Source organism: Dicentrarchus labrax, unplaced genomic scaffold (genome assembly GCF_905237075.1).
Source record: "Dicentrarchus labrax unplaced genomic scaffold, dlabrax2021, whole genome shotgun sequence".
Classification (NCBI taxonomy): domain Eukaryota; kingdom Metazoa; phylum Chordata; class Actinopteri; family Moronidae; genus Dicentrarchus; species Dicentrarchus labrax.
The window spans coordinates 19881304-19904389 of NW_026136721.1; the positions used below are offsets into that span (position 1 = coordinate 19881304).

The 23086-nt window shown below is 38.6% G+C and overlaps 2 protein-coding genes across 5 annotated transcripts; both read left to right on the forward strand.

The window, feature by feature from the left end:
• Positions 1-193: 193 nt before the first annotated feature.
• Positions 194-10132, forward strand: jpt1a (Jupiter microtubule associated homolog 1a). The gene is made up of 5 exons (XM_051384257.1): positions 194-415; positions 2011-2153; positions 6676-6773; positions 7051-7078; positions 8624-10132. The coding sequence occupies exons 1-5, from the start codon at positions 360-362 to the stop codon at positions 8755-8757; spliced, it is 459 nt and encodes a 152-aa protein (XP_051240217.1). The 5' UTR covers positions 194-359; the 3' UTR covers positions 8758-10132.
• A 315-nt stretch (positions 10133-10447) lies between these two features.
• Positions 10448-22383, forward strand: zgc:174863 (uncharacterized protein LOC100136852 homolog). 4 transcript variants are annotated; one of them, XM_051384240.1, is made up of 9 exons: positions 10448-10603; positions 16567-16646; positions 16746-17075; positions 17530-17838; positions 19026-19145; positions 19804-19836; positions 20530-20571; positions 20641-20713; positions 20860-22383. In XM_051384240.1, exons 2-8 carry the CDS (start codon positions 16571-16573, stop codon positions 20667-20669), a joined length of 939 nt encoding a protein of 312 aa, XP_051240200.1. In that variant the 5' UTR covers positions 10448-10603; positions 16567-16570; the 3' UTR covers positions 20670-20713; positions 20860-22383. The 4 variants fall into 4 exon arrangements, with proteins under 4 accessions (XP_051240200.1, XP_051240199.1, XP_051240203.1 ...); XM_051384239.1 differs by having other exon boundaries at positions 20666-20713; XM_051384243.1 differs by lacking the exon at positions 19804-19836.
• Positions 22384-23086: the final 703 nt, after the last annotated feature.

Genomic DNA, 23086 nt, shown 5'->3' on the forward strand with positions numbered 1-23086 from the left:
CAAATGTGTCACATCTGTTTAAATACGGGGTCATAAAGAACAAACCCTTAACCCTAAATAATGTAATCCTTACATTAATAATGTAGATATGATTTCATTTAACTTGGATATGCTTTTAAAACCGCCGCAACTTTTGGTCTGCCATGTTAACATATTTTACTTTGAAATTTTGACCGGAAGCGCGACTGCTCCTTCTGGTGAGCTTGACACCGAACCACTCAGACTGGAGGCAGGTTGATTATTGGGAAAACCACCGGCTAGGATAGACAATGATGAGGCGGTGAAGTACTGGTAATGAAAGTGTAATTCGCGTGTATACTGTCACATTTATAAATATTGTACGACTTCTTTGCGCTAAAATGACGACGACCACGACATATCAAGGGATGGAGCCCGGTTCTAAAAGCAGTTCCAGGTAAAGGCGTCGTTCAGACCGTCTGTAACCCGTTAGCTACCAAGAAGCGTCCAGCATCCTCCGGCGTTAACATCAACGCTACATAGGTTAACGTACAATTTAAGTCTTTTTTTTTTTTGCTCTGGTCCCCACCCGTAATTGTTACTCAACCGGCTTTGGAAATGGTTGCATGTAAGCACGGGACGACGATGCTACGATGAAGCTCGGTACCACACCTTCCCGTTTTGTCTGTTGGGATGGACCAGTCCCATTATTAAACGCTAGCTAGCAACATAGCACACATGCACCCTCCCTTTTGTAGCTGGAGAAGCTGCTTGGCTAGCAAGTGCAGACTAGGCGGCTCGGCACCAGACCTTAGTGCTACATGTAGGCCTTTTATGTAGTTTTTTTGGGGCGTATATTTCCTGATTACTTAATCGTGTTTATTGTCTGACAACGACAGATTTATCAGATCTGTCATTCCAGTTGGGCGGGGCCGCCTTGGATTTGGGATCAGTTATCGAGATGATCAGTGAGGTACAATAAGACATGCGCTCGTCTGCCCAGCATATGGCCTCATTGAGGCGAGGGCCATGTTACAGCTGGCTACACCTGACAATAACCCGAGCTGCATGTATATTTTTCAATCAGAGAGATGCAATGAAAGGAATCCACATCCGAAGACATTCCCGTGATGTTGAATCTGGAATAATGCATATTTAAAATTGAAGGATTTAGTGTTCATTAAGTCATGTGGTTATCGTGGTGAATACCATCATAGCGTGACAATACAAATTGCATTAGACCAATTTATTTCACACACTGTGGAAGCACTATCAAGTGATATCTTTCAATTTTAAAGAAAATACTCAATATGGATATAGTGTAGAGGGTACAGTAAGGGTCCTACAGCACAAGTACATAGTTTACATAGTTTTTTAGGCACAACTAGTTAAGAAATAGTGCAGTCAAAAGTAACAACCCTGTTGTTACCCTTATAGAGGCCATTTAGGAATCTGTAGTTTGTGGTACTGTTGAACTGTATGGCATTATACTGAGAGGTGTTCTTAATATTTAGTCTACCCTTGTTTGTCAATGAATATGACAAAATATCAGAAACACCTGTAATAATGACACATTAGTATTGTTATAACAATTATAGGTTCCACCATAATCTAACCCTAGAATTAAAAAAACATTAAGTCAAATCCACCTGTAACTGTTATTGTGTCTTTTTTTGGCAATGAATTACACTCAAACACAAGTGTAGGGAGGTGGAAGGAGAGTCTGTAACCATAACTGTATAAAAGGGTACTAAAGGAATAATAACACAGTTGAAACAGATCCATCCGATAGACAGTTAAAGTCATTTCATTATCTCCTGAAGGGTAGCATATTGTTAAATGACCCAAATTAAAATTGATCGTTGACCTTTATTGACATTAGTGTGAATGAACAATAATTTCTCATTGATCCATTCTGTGCATCCCTTTTGTGAACCACGGCAAGTTATTTTTTTATTAATAATTTGAGAATGGCAAGAAGATGCTGCAGAAGAATCACCCAGACGATCCAACTTTCACTAACAGTGTTGATCACCATCTCTTACTTTCCAGGGTTTTGCGCCCTCCTGGTGGCGGCTCCAACATTTCACTTGGTGCAGATGAGGAGAAGCCTCCCGTCCGGAAAAACAAGATGGCCTCCAGTGTTTTCGCTGAGCCAGAGGACCCCTATGCTAATCGAAGGAACAACCCACCAGGTACAATCCTCCTAATCTCTAAACATGTCGCTTTAATATTAAAGCTTATAACTTAATTTGTCATATCTGTTGGAGATACAAGGTTTTCACTGCAGGTTTTTCTCTTGCTGCAGGGCCAAACTGATCCTCTGCCTCCCCAGGCTCAAAACTGCAGACAGCTGAATACATAAGAATAACATTTGCTGTCTCCAGTGGTGCTACTTGACATAACAGAATGCATTTAGTTGCCCTATTGATGCACTGATTTGTCTTTCAGGCTGTGAGTAGGTATTCAATCACTAGTGTTTCTCCACTAATCAGGATCTTCTTAAGTCTGCAGCGATCTGAAATATTCATGTAGTATTGAGCTGCCTCGAGTCCTTGTTAGATCATAGTGTTTATCATAGAATTTAAAAAGTATATTTCTAAGAGGAATAATAACAGACAAAACACATCTTTTATGTCCTTATATACCTATGGCTGGTCATTCTTACCCAGTGCGGGGTTTTCCAGTCCTAAAAATATACACAGCAAAATACTACTGAAAGAGGAAATGAAATAATACTTTCTAGAACCGTTTTTCACAGCCCTGCACCACCTACACGCAAAACATTTAAATATGTATTTATATAGCTGCCTATTAAATGATAATGGAAAAATACAGCAATTGATTCTGATTCTGATTTTAGTCAATTTATTTCAGCAGTATAACATCACACAAGTCTTGTTGTTCAAAACACGGAAGAGAAAATATCCTTGTTGCAACAATCCCCTGACACTTCAGTCCCAGTAACAAGGCGCAGCTCCCAAACGGAGCATAACATTGTTGTTGTTTTTTCTGTGACTATCCGACTAATATAAAGTGCTTCAACTAAGAATAATTGTCTAGTCGACTATTAGGGCCCTAGTATTATGAATGTTTCTTGAGACAGCGCAGTGTATTTTTTTTCTAAAAAAGTATTTTGGGATTCTCACTCAACACTATAACACCTACACGAGATATTGAAAAACAATTCTATGTGGTCACAGACTGAATGCCTATTGAAGCTTTCACATATTCTTCCGCTGACATTTTCTTCTTCCTCCTTTTACTTCCGATTTGCTGATAGAACTGAGACTTCAGTCCTGACCGTGGGAGTCAGAACGGCTAGAAAGGATAAACTTTTTAAAAAACATTTCAACAAGCACTTTCCTCATAGTCACAGAGTGCCTGTCTCACCGTTTTGAAGACTGCAACTGCCTCAGCTCAGCTGTCACAGAGAATCACAGTGATTGGCTGTGTTGTGCGCCGCCATGAATGTACATAGGCAATTGGACTGGCATGGCAGTCCTGGAGATGCTGTGTCCAACTTTAAAATGACAGGATAACTGGAAACTCATGTATCTAGATATTTTATATTTAATAGGCAGAATCTTAAACTAAATATCTTGTTCAGCTAATAACCTTGTTAGACTTCCCCTTTCTTGGTCAAGAGGTGTCTATACCGCACAATATAAAAGTTGCTTTGTTCATGGTATCAGGGGGGAAGTATCTGAAATAAGAACTGTGTGTGCTTTGTTGGAAGCACACCTTTTTTTACTTTGTGTCAACATCCAGAAAAACTGTTAAATCACTCCTGCAGCATTATCCGCTTCTCCGCCACCCATTTGTATGCTCGTACTGTTCAAAACACTCACATTTTAACACAAATGGGGCTTGCAGCTACTACAGTTGGATGCTAATGTGAAATAAAAAGTACAGTATTTTCCTATATATGAGGATGAGTGTCCTTTCAGTCTACCTCCATCACAGAGGACACACCTGACATACACAACTTCCTTATTGGATCTCATATTTCTGACATCTGACAGTGTTTCTATCTTTAAGACATTTTATTTTTCTGTTTTGGCCATCTGTCCAATCATGTGACGTTACTGTAAACTAATTACATCACTGTGACGAAGCAGTATCGTCGTTAGATGGCAATGACCTTTCTGAGCTGAAAGTAGAAAACGGGTTTCAAAAGCGGGTGTGTCTATGGTAGGGCTATATTTAAAATATAAAACGTTTGTTTTACTGTCCTCCATTGATTAGGAGAGTACAGACAATCGTAAACTGGGTTTCTTTTTATTTTAAATTAAAAGATTTAAAATGCCACACAGCAGCTTTTAGGCATGTTTTCTTTACAGAGCTTGCTTCACCCAAAAGAAAGTGACATATGGCTGCTCTCATTTATACTTAATGTACTTCATGTATGTAGTAAATGTACTTATTTACTTTTCACTTCTATGATTCTTCTCCATTCACGTCCCTGTTGACAACTAAGACAAGTTCTTGCACACCAGAAAGTATTATTGACAATGTTGTTGGGATCAGAAACTCTTGAGTGAATACCACACACCCAATCTCTATAGCTAGACAACATAGGCACTATATGTAAGTATTAAAATACAGCCAAAAAAACCCAAACAGCAGTTCTTCTTCTTGTAATTGTAAACAAACATAGTTTATCTTTTTGAGTGTGCACGTAATCATCTGATTTACAAATTCAGTATACAAGGATGAATCAGATAAGTACATGTCATACAGTACCCATATTATGATGTGGATTGGTACAATAGTAACGTATGTGTGATAAATATCAAAAGTGCTTTTAAAAATGTTGGCGGTGTGAATTGGCCAAGACACTCTCAAGTGGTTCCCAAACCTTTTTTTCTGGGGACTCACTTTTTAAAAATGACAAACCATGGCGACCCAATTCACAGTGAGAAGAGTTAAGGCTCTCTTTTTTGTTTTACCTCATCAGTAAAACAATGTACACTTTATTAAATTGAAAAAATAAGTGCATAATAAAAATAAGAAATTCTGCAACTTTATTTGTGACCCAAATAAAATGCGACCCACAGTTGAGTCACGACCCAGTCTCTGGGAATGAATCCACATACATTACTTTCTTATTCTGAAAATTACAATGGCTTGCTTCACTAAGATACTAAGACAATACGCCTGTAAATGAGGAGATTGAAAATGAAAGCATAGCAAAACTGCCTGTTCAGAGGTGAAAGGCTTACACAGTAGCACATCCCACCGACACCAGTATAAAGAGTTGTTGTAACAATGACATTTTATATGAAAGTGAACATTCCAAAATCTGTTATTTTCCCAACGCACAATAGGAAATGAATAGGAAATGAATAGGAAATGTGTAGGAAATGTGTAGGAAATATGTAGGAGCATGATCTTTAGGGCATGGCATCAGTGGACTGCAATTGTCTGGGGTTTTCCTAAGATACAAGATCCCCAGTTATGGATAAAAACATTCAGGGAAATTCCCCACACTCTGGAGATGAGAGTGATGTAGCATCTATTGTTAACATGATGAGGATATTTGAGTTTCTTCCTGTTTCCTCTGTGTATGTAATGGCTTGATTCACTGAGATACTACGACAATACACCTGTAAATGAGGAGATTGAAAATTAAAGCATAGCAAAACTTCCCATTCTGAGGGGAAAGGCCTACACAGTAGCACATCACAGCGACACCAGTATAAAGAGTTGTTGTAATAATGACATTTAATATGAAAGTGAAAATTCCCAAATCTGATATTTCCCTAACGCACAATAGGAATTGAGTAGGAAGTGTGTGGGAGCATGAGCTTTAGGGCATGGCATCAGTGGACTGCAATTGTCTGGGGTTTTCCTAAGATACAAGATCCCTAGTTATGGATAAATACAATTCTGGAAATTACCCACACTCCGGACACAAGGATGCTTTAGCATTTATCGTTAACATTATGAGGAAATGTGAGTTTCTTCCTGTTTCCTCTGTGTATGAAGATTGCATCATAGCACATGTACTTTCTGTGATGACCAGAAAATATGAGTTACTTTTCCTCATTGCCGGTTTCAGTCTATAATCCCTAGATACTGTTGTTTGTATAATTCAGATGCAGTTTCATCTGCCACTGGTGAAGCTTTCAAACAATCCCTAACGTTATACATGCTAGCAATGCAGAGGAATGCGGACGTTGGTTTGTCGGCCAGTTGTACCCCCACTTTGGTCCAGACTAAAATACCTCAACTTCTATTGAATGGATTGCCATGAAATTTGGTACAGGTATTGGCAGATTTCCATTTAACATAAAAATGTTAAGAAATCTTTCTCAAATATTCTATTGAGCAAGTAAAAAACAAATTGTTCAATTATTGTCTTAGTAAGTAGGGGACATGGTTAATATGGCCACAATATGAATACACATAATACTACACAGCTTGCCCCAACTGTTGTGGTCTGGCGAAAACAATACTGTTGCCTATTGAACAGGTGTCACACAGAAAAAAATTAGCTGGGACAAGAAACGTGAGCGGTCAGTTGATCATACACACATTCCCAGGTTAGCCCAACTTATTTTGGAAGAAAAAAATACAATGTTGTAATGATATGACATACTGTATGTCACCATGGCATTTTTCTCATCATATAAACATGGAGAAATATTTTGTCTTGCACCTCCTGTATGAAGGCCTGTCTCTCTGAGCCATTATGTCTCCATCTTCTTTCAGGTGGGAAGCCCACAGGGGTACTGTGTGGTGAGCCGTCAGCCCCCCTGAGGAGAGGAGGGAACCCCACCACCAACCACTCTGCAGACGCCCCGGCCTCAGTAAGATCATGAGTTGTGAGAAGAAATGAAGTGAAACCTGAGAGCAGACAAACTTATAGGGAAGCAAGTGAAGTCCAGATAATTTAAAGCACTTTCTCTTCATCTTCCCTTAATGTCTCACAAAGGTAGCTTGTGTAGCAATTACCAAGAATTACCAAATGACTTTTAAGTGCGTTCATCATCACCGATGACGTAGTACAGAATTTCCTGTTTTTCAGTCTGTGAAGGCTAGTGAAATACTTAACACTTCTTTTTTGCTGTTTTTTTTTTTTTTTAGGATGGAGACAATTCTGTACGTGATATTGGTAAGCACCTCTTTTTCAGGTCACATCACCCAGTTTTATAGTACATGGGTAGCCTGTTGTATCTCCTTGTAGCCTACCGGTTGGCAGATTTCTACAGTCATTTTTAACATAATGGGTACAATCCCTGCACCTCAAAGAAAAAGGAGGAAAGACAATAAAAGGATTATAGTGGCATCTAGCAGTGTAGTTGCAGATTGCCACGCTTCACCCTCTCAAGCATGAACACTATATTGGCCACAAAACGCAAACGCCCCTATAGTCAGTGTTCGGTTTGTCCCTTCTGGGCTACTGTAAAAACATGGCAGTTCAACATGGCGGACTCCAGGAAAAGGCGACCCGCGGCATCTTTAGACAGCATTGGCTTATTCTAGGGTAAAGAACACAGCAATTCCTATGTTCAAGTGATCGTACACTAATGGAAACATTCCTATGAATACCAGATTACATTTCTGCAAATAGGGTTTTAGGCCTTAATATAATTCAAATGGGCGAGTTATATAAAAATTCAATCCCAGGTCATGACTCCACCACCCTGGGAAAGAAAAAAAAAATTGGTGTGCTGTTGTCATGAGCGAAGAGATTATCTATAAATAACCTTTATTTGAATCAGGCTTATTAAAGCGCCTGTTCAACATGCAAACAAACTTGCAGAAAAGCTCTTTTCACCCGGGATGTCCGCAGACTCTATCTGTCATCGGTATGTTTTAGCCGTGGTACGCTCCAGGGCTCCAGACTAACCTTTTGCATTGGTTGCACTGGTGCGCCTAACTTTATTTTTTAGGTGCAACAGCACAAAATGTAGGTGCACCCAAATTTTTCATTGCGTTGCTTTAACGTCATAAGGTCACCTTTTTATCGCTCTCCATAACTTTCATATAGCCTGATGTGAATGATTTTTAAACAAGAATAAGGTGTAGAGAAATGCTTGTCTTTATTTGAAGCACAATTATATATATAAAAAGAAAAATAGTTGAAAAATAAAGTGTTTAAAGTGCTTCACTGAGCTGAAATTGAAACAACATTTCAAACTAAAACACTAAGCAAAATAAAACATTTCGAAATAAAAGTTCGATACGAAATGTTGTTGACCCGCTCACAAATGCACTATTTCTGGCCACATTCTGACCGCACTCCTGACAGTACACACAGTGCATTGCGTTACATCCTTTGTTGTACCTCAGCCAGGGAAATTGTTTCAGCCAGTCCTGTCTGAAGGAATATCACACACACACAATTTAGCACGGTGAACAGGACCACAGCCAATCAGAGGCAAAGACCCGCCCGAGCTCTGTCTCTTATTGGTTTAGAACACGATATGATCCTACCATGAGTGTGTGAGTTCGGTCACAGGAGAACACAGAGATGATGCGCTTGCGAAATTTATGTTTTCACACAGCGTCAGGTGCGCCAGTGCGACCTAGAAAAATTATTAGTCGCACTCTTAAAAATTTTGGTCGCATGTGCTCCCATTTCCCATGACATGATGATTATAGTGAATTATAGTGAAAATGTAACTTATAATCAAGTCTCTCTGCCTGTGTTCAGAAAACAGTGTTGCTGAGCCAGAAGCGGTTCCAGGGCAGCAAGAGGAGGCCCCTCCAGCTGAGGATTCCGCTGGAGGACTACCATCCGGCCGCAGGAATCCTCCTGGGGGCAAGTCCAGCCTCATCCTCGGCTGAATCCCAACCGACTGCCCCTCCTTACATCCAATCATCTCTGAACTCATCTTTTATTTCTTCAACAAGGAACCCCCAGCCCATTTGTCTGTACCGCAGGAATCCTATCTGATGTCCAACAGACACCAGTCTCCTCCACATCCCCAAGTGCATTGTTTTGATACCTCTTTTTTGAAAACTGTTTTGTACTGTTTTTATTGTTTGTTTGTTTGTTTGACAGAAGCACTTTATGTATTTCTAATTACATGGTTCAAAGTCTGCCTTTGCCCCTGTGATGCATTAGACCTGCCAGAAAGGGTACAAGGATCACATTTTTCATATCAACCAATGGTAAATATCTCCTAACTTTATTGCGACAGCACAAGCTGTAGGTGATTACACGAGCAAGTCTCTAGGACACAGGCAAAGAAAAAAGCTGTCAGTTTTGCACTGTGTTCGGTTCTGACCCATCTTGCATGCACGTCTGGTCTGTAATGTATGAATGTGAGAAGAAACATAACTGTGAAGATTTTTTTTTTAATTTAACCTTTGTTAGTTGCATTTTGTGGAACAATTGTTGTATTGTTGTTGCATGAAGTTGGAATATTTCTACTGATTATTATTATTATGATTATGATTATTATTATTATGATCCACATAGGAGCCACATAAATTACTGTCATTGTGATCTGAAGGATGCAAACATTTGTCTTCAGATGATTACTGTAGGTCCCATGTCAGGTAACAGAATTGGAAAAAGCCTTTTTTATATTGTAGTCACTAACCTTAGATTATTGTAACCCCAGTGCCAGGTTTGAGTACCCCATGTTTTTATAGGTAAAATTTACTCTAAAATAAAGTGTGCCTGTTTGTATGTTAGGCTACAATATCAAACAAGGTTGGGTTTCCCCAGTCGGATCCTACCAGTAGGCCATCAAGACCTAGTTTTTTCCAGTGTGAGTTAATGGAATGTTGTTGGTCCTGACACTTCACTGTTTCTGGTAAACCCATCCTAGATTTGACAAGTGACCTTATGACAGCTCAGCCTTTTTTTTTTTTTTTTCCTTCTATATTTTCTCACTGGAAATATACAACATTCTTTTAGAACATTTCATGTCACATTATTTAAACCAAAATCCCAAACTCCCTCCTGCTTCTGTCTTGTTGAGTCCACGTGTGTGGCTGCTGTGTGTGACTGCTGTGTCGGCCAGCTGTCACCCAAGAAGACCTACATGAACTGTAATTCCTGTGGTGTCTATTTTTAACGTGTGTTATGATGCAAGACATTTCTGTTTGCATCCTATACCAATTCCTGTTGCTGGATGTAAGTCACTGCAGAAAAATGAAATTAAGAAATGGCACAAGTGGAAATTACCATTAAAAATCAATTTTGACCATGGGTTGTTGTTGTATTGCTGTGTGTGTTTTTTAAGAGCTCAAGCACTGTCCAACAAAACACAAAGAGGAATTTGTATGTTAAAAAAAACATTCAAATACATCCTCTTGATTTGACTGATTCAAACTACTGAGATCCACTGTTTTAAATACGTGTTATTGCAACCAAAGCAGGGACTCTGTATCACAGTGCATTTGAAAGGTTAGCTTTTAATGTCCATACGACTGACTTATTTTAAGTCAAAGACAACCTCTCCTTATCTCTTGTTCTCCATATTCACACGTTAAGCATTACCTGTGTCAAAGCCAGATTAACGAGTAGCCTATAATGTCTTTCATTGGTCCAAAGTGCGAACTGTATGAGACTCATAACGAAAGTGAAAGTTGAATAACCTGGTTAACCAGACCAAACAGTCATCAGTCTTCACAGTGCCTCCGGTCAAAGACGTGTTCTGCTTTTAGAGGAGCGTGTAGAGTAAGTTCCACATTATGATTCTTTTTTATTGGCAGAGACGAGCCATATGTAGGATAGTCACACGTTGTAACTTAAGCTGTGTAACTGTTCATTAAATGGCGAGGTGGCCGACGTACTAGGCAAGTTAAACCATACATGTTCACAGTTTAATGTAGCTATTATAGTTCCATATTTCCGCGTTCTATCCTGATGTTTCTGCCGTGGCAGTGGAGGTTGTTTGTGTCTGAGCCTTTAGTCCGGGACTCCTGAACCACAGCTCCACTTGTATTTTATTTAACATGTTCTCTGTGTTTGCTCTCTCACACTTAAAACCCTTAAATAAACCTTGAAGTGGCGGTGTTGTGACGTTTTTAGGTCTTTTAAGAATAATAACTAGAACAGTAACGTTGGATTGAATTATTAAAATATTCCCATACATTGCGCAGGCGCCACAGTCTGTGGTGAGGATTTGGTTTGTCTGTGTCTGGTGGCTTAGATCTGAGCACAGACTTCCCTGCCGCTCCAAATGAAGCTTTTCTCAGTGAGGGAGTGCTTTATCACAATTGTAATGTTTGTATTACGATTTCCACGAATTCAACGCACAGACGGATGTGGATATAAAACTGATCTTGAGGGCAGTTTTGGGAGTTTGTCCTGGAACAACAGTCACAGATAATAAATGCGGATGTATTGGTTATCTTACAAGGAGGTGGCTTCTTGTGCAATATAAGATACGTACTGCATTAATCATTGCAGTCTATAAACACTAGTAGACACTACTAGACTAGAAGTAGTTATGTAGTTGAAGTTAACTTAAGTTTAGCAGATATGCCTACATCAGACATTACTGCTGGGGATGCATCGATATATCAGCCAAACATCAGCATTGGCCGATATTTGCCTATTCGATTTGACTGACATTGGTAAATAAGATGGCACTCGCTGATTATCAATTTTTGGGCTGGCTGAATGTCGTGTTGGTTATTCCCCACTTGGATGTTGGATAAATGATCAACTCTGTTTTCCAGCATTGGCACAATCACGATGTGCTCCATGCATCTGCGTCTTGGATGAAAGGAGAAATAGAGATAGGTTTATCTTTGTAGATTTCTTTGTTTCCCTGCCACGAAAGGGCAAATATATAACCAAAAGCTATCAGTATCTGCACAGCATTTCCCAATTGGTGCATTCCCAATTATTGCTGTGAATATATTTTAGACAAATCCAATACCAGTGTAGGTACTTTCATCAAAACGTGTAATGCCGACACCACTCTGTCCTTCACTGTTATATTGTATGTTTGTTAATGTGAGGAATGAAGGACTTTTTGAAGGTGACATATCTAACTAGTTTGGGCTTCCTGTTGGCAACCTCACTACACAATGCAGAGTGTGTATAGAGAGAGTAATGATAAAAGCGTGCTTTCATCTGTCTGTGTGGTCGTGGAGGTTCGACAGATTGAGTCCTTCCACATCATCCCATCACTGCCCAGTCTCGGTGATGGGAAGTTTGCAGGGCCACAGGTAACAGCAGCACGAATGAACTGAAGGCAGAGATTGAGAATTAAAAAGCCAGGATCAAGATGAGGGGCTGACGATGTGACTTCTGTTGAGAGCAGCTCAGCCCCCGATAATGACAGTGAGGAAAGTATGTGAGGGAGGAGTGAATCCAAATGGAAAAAGAAATTGACGACAGGCCTATATGCAAAAGAATAGTCATCCTGACATTTTTTAGGTATTTTAGAAACAGTGACCATGTTACATAGATTGAAAAAAATATATTTTAAACAGTTTCCATGCAGTACATATCTTGGTCACAATTCTTTAAAAAAAAAAAAAAAAAAAACAAACATATTTAAGGGATTAAAAAAAAATGTTAGGGGTGATCTTGGTGGTAACATGGTTTAGATTTATATCATATACTGTAAGTGTATGACTGACGGCCCCTGTTCCAATGTCGTACCTCTTGTGGCACCTTTAACCTCAATGTTAGAAAGAAACCACATTCTCTAGGTTCAGAAAGTTGGACTCGAGTGAAAGTTGAACAGTGATCATTTATTGCATCCATCAATATTATTTCGCAGCGCATGGAATGGAAAACCCCAAAAACAAAATAGAGCTCTTTTATAAAAATAAATTTAAAAAAATAAATAAAACAAAGTTCAAATAAAAGTGTCCTTTTCTTCTGTATCAGAAGAATAAAGTTCAGTTCTGTGTTTGGTGTGTGTATATCTGTCAGTTCCTTCTACTACCCGGGTAGATTTTGTGGTGAACGTTCTTATCTGTGTCAGAGTGCAATGAGTAGAAGTCTGTGGTCTTTGGAGTGGATCCCATTCTCCGTTCCCTGTCGATCGCCTGGCTCGCCACTGAACCGAAAGGTTCAGAATTCGTGCTGATCAATCCCTGGCCGGCAGAAAATAAAACCAATCTACACACACAGTGCAGAAAGCACATTCCATTAATACCATATTCATATTAACTCTCTACTTCTTCTACTCTGATTCTCTGAATATTTATAATCAAATTCAGTACATACACAGTTTAAATCATTGTAAATGATAGTGTACACACTTATAGTAGAGTTATTTTAACACTATTAACTATTCATTATGAACTCATATTTTTAACATAAATAGACTTAATTGTCTTTTTAAGCAATATTTATATTTTTTAACAGCTTCTCTGCTGGTAACTGGGCTTAGTAACCATATGGGTTACACCTCTGTCTCCCCACTCTAAAAAAATCTTGAAAAGTTTAGTTTAAGTACAAAAAAAAAAAAATCAGCCAATAGATACACATATACACAATGTATTTTTAAACTGTCTAATGCAAGTAGTGCTGGGGCTATAGTATAAACATCCCCGTACAACACAGCTGCGTGGACAAACATAAGACTCCAGACAGGAAGTGAACAGACAGGACAGGCCACCAGTGCCATGTGATCTGTGTTATTGAATATTAACATGTCATTATTGGAGAGTGTTTTGGCCTGTTCTGCTTGACAGTGTTTACATAACGTCAGGTTTGGATTGACCTGCAGTCTCAGTTTGTGGTTAAACATGAAGTGCTATCAGTATGTTGCAAATCAGAGGAGGAATTCATGGATTCAATTCTGGCTTGGTAGTGTGGGAAGTGCAGATGTTTCACCAAGATTTACAAGAGATTCTGCACAGCTGCAGTGACTTGATTGTTGTATTGGGACTGCATGCGTGACTGTGTGATTGTCCAGCTTGTAATTGAAACACATATTTATCCCCCAACATGCAAGCCGTCTGAGGAAGTGGGACTGCCCCTTTGTGTTGGCCTCACAGAGACACTTTCAACAGAGACACTTTCAAATGGCAAATCATTTGAAAGTGTCTGTTTTGACCAAGTGGCTGAATAAGCCGTGGCCTAAATGATACCAAATCTTTCAGTATAGGACATAAAACACATACTGTGTCATGAAGCAAATCAAGATTCAAAGGAGAGATCACACACAAATAAAGGAAGGAAGGAAAAGCTACAGAGGTCGGCATAGCACAGGGATGATTACATATTTGCTCCCAATCTCTTTGAAGGGTCTAAGATGTTGTCTCATATTTGGCAAGTCTAGGCAAACTCGTTGACTTTCTCTTTCAGTATGACTGCTTGTCTGTTTAATGTGAGGGTAAAGTGACATTTGAAGAGTAAATAGAAACACTTGTGGAAAGTTAGTGGACAGCCGGTCAAACAGGTTTCCGAAGTGACCGTGAAGTAGTAATGGAAGATCAGATGTCTAAACTTACCGTCTACTTTTATTTTACTTTTGTATTTGTGTATGTATAAAAATAAAAACCCTTGAGGGACAAGCATTGCAAATTAGCTTAAAAAAACATTGATGTGAAAATTGTTTATCAGTGACTATCTGATGCTTTTGTTTCTATTCCAATAAAAAAATAAATGAACTAAAATGAATTGGTATTGTATTATATTCTTATACTCAGCTGCAGTCACTGGAGTTTGTTTTAGAAATACAACAAGACCTCTGTTTCACTCCTTCATTATACAGCAGAATGCTGTATTTCCCAAAGTCTCCACAGTCAGCTACCACCCCAAATGCAATCTAATTTTATGCGAGTAACTGTGAGAAAAGTGTGGGCATGAAAGCCAAGTAACAGGAAACAGCTATTCAAACATAAATAACAACTAAATTATTAAATACAGCCTCTTCTTTCAGCTCTTTCCTTTTTCATATAGCTTCATAACCCCAGTCTGCCTATTTTCTGTGCTTTGTGCCTGCCAGGTGAGGGTAACGCTCCCTTTCTTGAACAATAGCATGCATGCAAAGTATCTAATTTAACCCAGTAGGCACGTTCAAGTTGCAAAAAAAAAAAAAAAGTGAAAACAGAGACCCAGTGACAGAGATCAGTTTATGGAAATGTTTTCAGTTACTGGAGGGTAAAAGCGAAAGCACAAATGGTTTAGCGCTACATCATTTTGGTAAGCAAACTCTGTTTAAACTACTGACTGCTGTTAGTGTATGTGTAATAGGAAAAAAGAGTATACATTTAAATTCAAAGCAATTGTGAGGAACTTTTCATTTTGTGTTGAATCTGGCGACCCCTATGGACAAAAGCGGCAGGTGGCAGGCATTGAGAATAACTATATCGTAACAGCCAATCGTCTTCATATGCATTGTAGAGGCTCCTTGTAGTATGTTTAAGTATCAGTTTAAGAATTGGGTTCTCCTGCATGCAAGATCTAGTGTGCAGTTGCTGTAAGAGTCATTTTGATGCTGGATGCTGGGCTACAGATTGTTCTCTGTTTATTCACTATTTATTGCCATTGGTTATGGTCCAGTGAAAATTAGTGCTTTCAAACAAAAGAGCCAAACAAACAAAAGATTGTTGGCCACTTGGTTCAGTACTGTGGAATCATTCTGTGAATAACCTGAATCTTGATTGTTGCATGAATGACGAATAAGTTGAATCTTGAAACCATCACCAGGGCGGTTAACTAATCGTGGTGGAAAAGTTTTGGACCTTTTTAAAGCTTATGCTCTTAACAGCTTCTGTTTTTGTACAGGCATAACTTGCTGGGTTTCCCCCAGGAAACCGTTTAGTCAAGGTGGTCCTCCTCCACGCTTTCCCCTGAAGTTTAATATTTATGTACTTGTTTTGTTGGCATTTTTCTGAGGTAGTTTAATATCTTGTTGACTCACCACAGCAGGGGGTATTGACACTGGCAATCTAGCAGCGCAGTTTAGTTTTGCTGCAAAGATTTACTACCTTTGGTTAACTCTGCTAGCCTGCTTGCTTAGACCAGCTCAGACTCTGTCATCACTTCCATTGCTGGAGACAAACAAACCTCCCAGAAGGCACATAAACACCTTTTATCCATATATTATATGTTTCACTAGTATTGTCCTGTCTTCAACAAGTAGACATTTGTAATTACACAGAAAAAAACCACTCAGGATGGAAAGGCGATTGTTATTTCTGGCATGGGGCTCTGCTGACTCCGTATACAGTCACCTGACAGTGCAGCAGTTATGAGTTCCATCTGCATTCCCAATTTGAGTGACGGGCATTGTAAAACCACCATGTAACTTGATTAATCTTGTGTTACTGGAACATCAGCAAAGTTTGTCATCTTCTTTGAAAGGAGTCTGGCATAAATACCACAGTTTAAATTGCTATTAAGTACACCTGGCATTAGAATGCATATCAAGTGACCACTTGTGATCAGATCTCACTTCCCCGCTCTATAGGGCTGTACCCTACTCCAACTGTTGTCAGTCATTGTGCATAATTACTGTCCTTCTTTTCAGTTCGCACACTGACCTCTAACACATTATAATATTTATTAATAATATATATTTATAATTTGTTTCAATCCCAGCACATATCCAAGTAAGCCCCACAAAAATACCAAAATAGATATCCCATAAAACATGTGTATATGTTTGTTACATTTTAATTGATCCCCACATTAACAATTGTTTAATTTAACTGTCATTTCAGGTAAATGAACATGGCCTCCATTGGTTTCATCTGTATTTTCAGTCTGATCTTCATCAGTGCAGGAACTGCAACTACTAATGGTACGTTCAGCGATATTTGGGAGTGTGTCGTATGAAATGCTGTTTGCTACTGATGTAACTTCTCATCCCTTTTTAAAAAAAAAATCTTTTCCTCTACAGCGTTTATAAAAGTGCAATGCAAGACCGAAAATGTGGGACGGTATGGCCAGCAGTCACTGCTGGAGTGTGTAGTTGACACCACACAAGAAGACGTAACAATCCGAGTGGTCACTTGGAAGAAGGACAACAAGACCTTACTGGTTTTTAACAAAGAAGAGATCACTAAGCAGCAGCCAGGCTATATGTTTGCTGAGCCGTCCTGGAACAAAAAGAACATGAACATATCCCTGCTCATCGACAACACTGGTTTAAAGGACGAGGGAGATTATGTGTGTGCGGTGATGACAGACAGCGGTACTGACGATAACAAAACCAGACTCAAAGTCAGAGGTGAGATCCTTCAGCCATGGTTGACCACTGAAATATTAAGACAACTATTTGGCATAGAGAGACCATTTAGAATCAAGAATGTATCTCTTAATCCCTGTGAACTCATCACAAAGTTAAACCATGAGTAAAATTTCTGTTTCTGTTTCTTTTCAACAACTAGCTACTAAAAAAATTTACGTGCCGAAAGATTTAATTGTGGCCTTAATGAAATGAAGTTGTTTAGAGATCAAGGGACTTTCCTGGACTATCAGATTGTTATTTCCCTGAGCAGTGTCAGCTGTCTCTCTCTGTTGCTTTACTTACTTTCTGTTTCATTGTGACAGATATACACATCCAGAAATACCTGTTATTATAGTCAGTTTCTTTATTATTTATCTTGCCTACCATGTATTGTACTTCGTAGTACTAAGTTCAGCTAAATGATCATGTTTGTTTTTCTTTTTTCTCTTTGCAGCCAAATACAAGAAACCAACTATAAACTCTGTCCCTGAGACAGTTACTGAAAACGCAGACAGTACCCTGGTGTGTATCTCTTCTGGTGGCTACCCAGAAGGTCGACTTAGCTGGTTTGATGAGCACAACGTGGAGTGGGTGAAGAGTGCTCAAATGGAGGCAAAGAAGACAGAAAGTGGTCTGTTTGAGCTCTCTAGCAAGCTGCCTTTGCTTCGAGGATCCACTTTCTCCAAATATACCTGTGTAGTGTACAATGCCAGTGGAGACAAAGAGGATGAGGTCACATTTGAAATACCACCAAAAAAAGAAGGTATATGTTGTTAAGAACCATTTTAAAGCATTTTTGGCTTTTTGTCTCAATCCTGCTTCACACAATGAAATGTCGTACAGTAATTCCCACTGTTACATGTAAACTCATGCTTTACTTGTAATTTGAAGCAAGATGGATGTCTCCACTGTTTCATAACACAGTTAAGATTGCTCAAATAAGAGGAACTTTGGACCAACCTTGTAAACAACAGCTACATATAAATACAAACAATGGGGATTTGGGGGTCTGTTTTATCTACAACTAGAGGTCACCCTCATCTGTGCTGTAGTTGTTTTGATTGACAATTCAATGAATATCCAGGCTGTGACATGTCTCTGAATCTGACCTGAAATCAAAACTTCAAAACAATACTCACAAAGAAAGAAAACTGTGCATGACGCTCCAGGCATGATAAGACTAGGTGAAGGTTCTCGTGTTGTAGGACTGAAGTTTTTGATCCACTATTCATTCTCATTAATGGCATCAACAGGTTCACTTGGAACATTACAGCTAAGCTGTTATCTATGTTCTCACAGCTGCCACATACAGTAAATCAGTCGATAGGTTATCATTTGATCGGTGCCTGTTGTTCCTTCTCATTGTCTCATTGTTGCAGTCCTGGTGCCGCATGCTACCTTGTTTACTTTCTACTTTGCTTACGAGGGTTAACCCAGAGCAATTGTACATATTGTGCAGACCCATCTGGGAGCAAAAGAGAAAGTGAATGTAGATCGCTAATAGTATTACAGGGGGAACTTCCCACCAGTACACGCATACCCCATTTTTACAAGCATTGTCATTGGAGACTTGAAATAATGAAACTAAACTTTGTCCTTATTTATTAAACCTTTTTAAAGGGATTAGTACAACACAGAGCAAAGCAGCAACTGGTGCAGACTCCCTGTGGTTTAAACAGGGTTTTTATACTTGAACTTCACATGAACCAATATCTCTGCAGGAAAAGATAAGGGCCACCTCTTAGGAATGCTTTGAAAGTTTAGTAGAGACTGACATGCAACAGTGGCCACATCCAGTGAAGCAGCAGAACAGTAAAAAAAAATCAGCAAAGCTCAAAAAGCAAAATAATATAATTTCCATTACAGCACACCCATCTTTACTCTTACTTTCTTGACTTAAAATATTAGAACATTGAATCTAAAAATTATTATTCAATTTGATTCATTCAGAGCTGGGAGGAGAAAAAGGGATCAATTCAGCCTCCAAAATCGTCGCTCCTTTGGTGGTCATCGGATCGCTGATCGCAGGATTGCTGCTGGTGGTGATAGTTTACCGAAGGCGATCCCAACGTGAGTGAAACAATACATTTAATTTTCATTTTTTAATAGTAACGACACAGCATGTACAAAAAGGTGCAAGAAAGATTAAGAAACTCTATTTTATTGTAGCAACTTCTCATTAGCTAAAATCAAATGTCTAAGCAATTGACCTGTAGCACTGAACTCTAAGTTCTCTGTTTGACTGGGATGCACTCCCTGTTTTTAATTACATCTAGCTCTTGTATCTGGACTTAAATAAACGTATGTCAAAATGCCAGATGTATGTATTCACTCAAAAATATTCCAGGAGAGATATTTTTGGAAACTGACATTCTCAAATGTTTTGTGGGATTTCATCAGTGGCTTTCTGTGAACAATGAATTGGCAAAAGGAAATAAGAATACAAAAGATGCAGCTTGAATGGCAGAAAAGTGGAAAAACCTGAAGAACACCTGGTGCGCAGCCGTGTTATTCAGGATGGGAAGGTCCGCTCTCGTGTATTGTTAGGTTAGGTTAAGCAGTGTAGCTACTGACAAACCTCTCATTGGTCTAAAACAGTAGAGTGAAACCACTTTCCATTGTTAGACGGTGTTCTAAAAAATGTCTCACAAAGATTGGTGAAGTAAGTACAAGTAGATACCTGCAGTAAGTGAACACTCATTTTTATTCATTCATTATTTTTTTTCAGAGGCACGGAGGCACTCTACAGCACCCCTCATGAGTACGTCCATTTTGGACAAACATACTATTCTTTTCTAACAGGATATGAACGGCTAACATTCGGTGTGTCTTTAGAGGTTTAAATAAAGGTTCTATCTATTGATTTTTCAATCAGCAACTAGTTTTTGCAGCCTGAAACACTATCTGCAACAGACCTGCTGATAGATTCACTTTTGCATGATTTTTTACTGATTAATATATATATATATATATATATATACTTATATATGGTCAGCTTCCCAGACTATAAATATTTTGAAATAAAACCAAACTCACTCACTACTCCGATCTCATTTCATGTCTGTTCGAACATGCTCTCCTACTGCCACCTTTTGAACTTTGTTCATAAATTCAGTTGGAGCACATGGTCACTCACCGAAACACTTTACTATCCCTACACTAACTGGTTATCATAATATATAAACTGCTCACTGGGTTTCCTCTGACTTCAAAGGTGTCTAGTCCTGTGATATGTATTACACTGGACATAGGTTTTGTATTTTTCCATGGTTGATGGAAAATTGAGCTTGGTTACTACTCACCAGTTTTTGAATCACAATATAACCTGACTCATATTTAAGACACTTATCACTAGAGACCTGCCTATGCTTGCATGCTATGAACTTGCTAAATATGGTGATGGTTTTACACCCACCATTTGTAACTTACGGTAACATCTTTTAATTTGCTCCAGGTGACCATCAAGCGGTCCCGTATATACCAGGGGATGAGGCAGGTATGTCACTGTGTCTAACTAATAAACCTTTGTTTTGCTGTCAAAGGCACTCTATAAGATTTAATTCAGGCTTTGATGTGAACTCTTTTTGTAGATGATCATCAGCAGATGGATTTGGAAAGCCAAAATAGCCTGGCCTGAGGTAAAAAATAATTCTCCAAGCAAACAATTGTGAAGATTAATTTCACCTCCATTTCAACGTGTGCAGTGGCACTCTATAAGAACATATCAAATATCTAAATCTCTTTCTCTCTTCTTGTCTCTCTCTCTCCCACTCCCTCTCTGCAGGACGCATACTAGTCACACGAATATGCAAACTTACTGGCAACCTCTGAAATCAACACTTCCTTGTTTCGTAACTCCACTGTCACTGCACTTTTCCTACTGCACAATTGTGTGTGTGTGTGTGTACAGTATATAACTGGGAATAACTTGTATTACTGTGATTTATCACAGAAATTGTGAGGGACTCATCTAAGCTTATTAAGTATCACTCTTAAATCTATTCTAAATCTAAACATACACTTAAAGGCTATGGATCGTGTCCTGTGACCTTAAAACCTAAACAACCAGTGGGAGCCCAGTGTATCACCAAAAACCAACTTGATAGTGATATCAGGATGTCAGTGAATAACAGATGTGTTTGCTGTTCTTGGAAAAATCTTTGTTTAATCTTGTCTTTGTTCAGCCCACGCAGTAACTGTAGCACTTGGCAGCTTGGCAGGAGTGGACTTCCTTCTAACTTCCGTCTGTGACATAAGGTCTATAGCAAAGAAGAATATGCTATAAATCAATTAATTTTTGGCTTTTGTCCTTTCTTGGGATTTGTAGAAAATAAAGAAAATGTAGGATATCACCAGCCTTATAATTTGAGGGTCTGTAGAAACACATTATGTAATAGCAAATTGGTACTTTCCCACTTCAAGACAAATAATGAAGTCAGTTGGTTATCTTAAAGGTCAGTGTTTCCACAGGCTGTCCTGAGAATATTCAATCCCTGCAAATTTCATATCCTTTTCTAGCCACAGAGAAATTTACCTCGGTGAAGTTGCACTTCCACATGTCTCATGATCTTCACATGTCACTTATTTGCTGTTGCGAAATAGTATGTGGTGTATAAAAGTCTAAAACACATGTTTTTGTTCCTCCAAATGTCTTTGGCTTGTGTAATCCTTGGCGGTAGTATGAATCTTTGTTGCCAAATTATCGCTTATCTTCTTACCATTGCAAACAGGTTTATGGTTTCATTTTCTCTTCATCTGATATCTTTCAGACGGATGTGCGCCCATATTTTGAGCCTTTTGAGATTTTGATATGTGACCAGCTTGGTAATGGAGCAGATCACCAGAAAATATCCTGGAGTCCAAGTCAGGACTCAAATGCTTTGACACCACAGTTGTGTTCAACAAAAACACCTTATCAACATCTGCAGGTGTATGATTAATCTTGGTTCCATAGCACAGCGTCATTGGGGTTAATCATTGACTGATTGGATAGACACAAACAACAGCTTTACGAAAGTATGAATTTTATATTCTGGAAATTTAAAAAACACAAATGTCCATTAACAAAACTCAGTAGATGCACTTGTAAGTAATGTATTGTGTATATACCGTTTTTACAAATCTGTGAATATTTTAATTCTGTGTGTCTGAGTCAATTCACTGTATGTTGTTCATCAGGTCAAAATAGAGCTGTTGCTCAACTATAGACAGTACAGTAATTACTCTGTATTTGTTGTGGTGTGATTAACACATTGTTTTCTGATCTGTGCTTTTCTATTATGTAATAAATATAATTTGACAAACTGAACCATGTGAATGATTATTTTATTATTATTGCACACTTGTGTAGATTATGTTTCACTAATCGCAGTTCTTGTTAATGGGTTTTGGTAGTACACATGTCTAGATATGATAGAAAACAATGTGAACACAGACATCACAAATCATTTCCAGGGGAAAATTTCAGGTTGTCTCTCATCAACATATTAACATATCTAGACACATTTCCAAATTCTGTGTCAAACTGCTTCTCTTTAAGTTGGTGGCTGTTTTTAAGATGTGACGCAGTGGCTGGTTTGCATTGTTCCACTTCCTGATGAGCTCATTTGATTACAGTACAATGTATCACTACACAAGATCTTTCAGTGTTTTTCCTACTGCAGTTGAAAAGATTACAAATAATTATTCTCTTCTCATCGGTGCATAAAACAGTGAAAGGCTTAAAAATTCTTGCACACATTTAAAATGGTCTCTGCTAACAAAAGTTCTGTAGCACTATCAAGTTTTTGTAACAGATGCTGCATGACTGATAAATAGTGAGTAATGGCTATCTGTGATTCTTAGTGTGAACCAGCACTTTCTGACTCTTTAAATCTGGTGTCTTATCACTATTTCTGTTATTCATTAACAGGCCAATCTTGTGGTGTATTATGTAAGTAAATAAAATGTATCAATAATGATATTACATCACGTTGACCCAGATTCAAGATGAATATTGCAGAATCCAGATC

Excerpts from the sequence above, each read along its gene's own strand:
- jpt1a (XM_051384257.1), top strand. The coding sequence starts at position 360 with ATGACGACGACCACGACATATCAAGGGATGGAGCCCGGTTCTAAAAGC. Across the intron at positions 2,154-6,675 it reads TCGAAGGAACAACCCACCAG|GTGGGAAGCCCACAGGGGTA; the intron begins GTACAATCCTCC and ends ATCTTCTTTCAG. Across the intron at positions 6,774-7,050 it reads CTGCAGACGCCCCGGCCTCA|GATGGAGACAATTCTGTACG; the intron begins GTAAGATCATGA and ends TTTTTTTTTTAG.
- zgc:174863 (XM_051384239.1), top strand. The coding sequence starts at position 16,571 with ATGAACATGGCCTCCATTGGTTTCATCTGTATTTTCAGTCTGATCTTC. Across the intron at positions 16,647-16,745 it reads AGGAACTGCAACTACTAATG|CGTTTATAAAAGTGCAATGC; the intron begins GTACGTTCAGCG and ends TTTCCTCTACAG. Across the intron at positions 17,076-17,529 it reads AACCAGACTCAAAGTCAGAG|CCAAATACAAGAAACCAACT; the intron begins GTGAGATCCTTC and ends TTCTCTTTGCAG.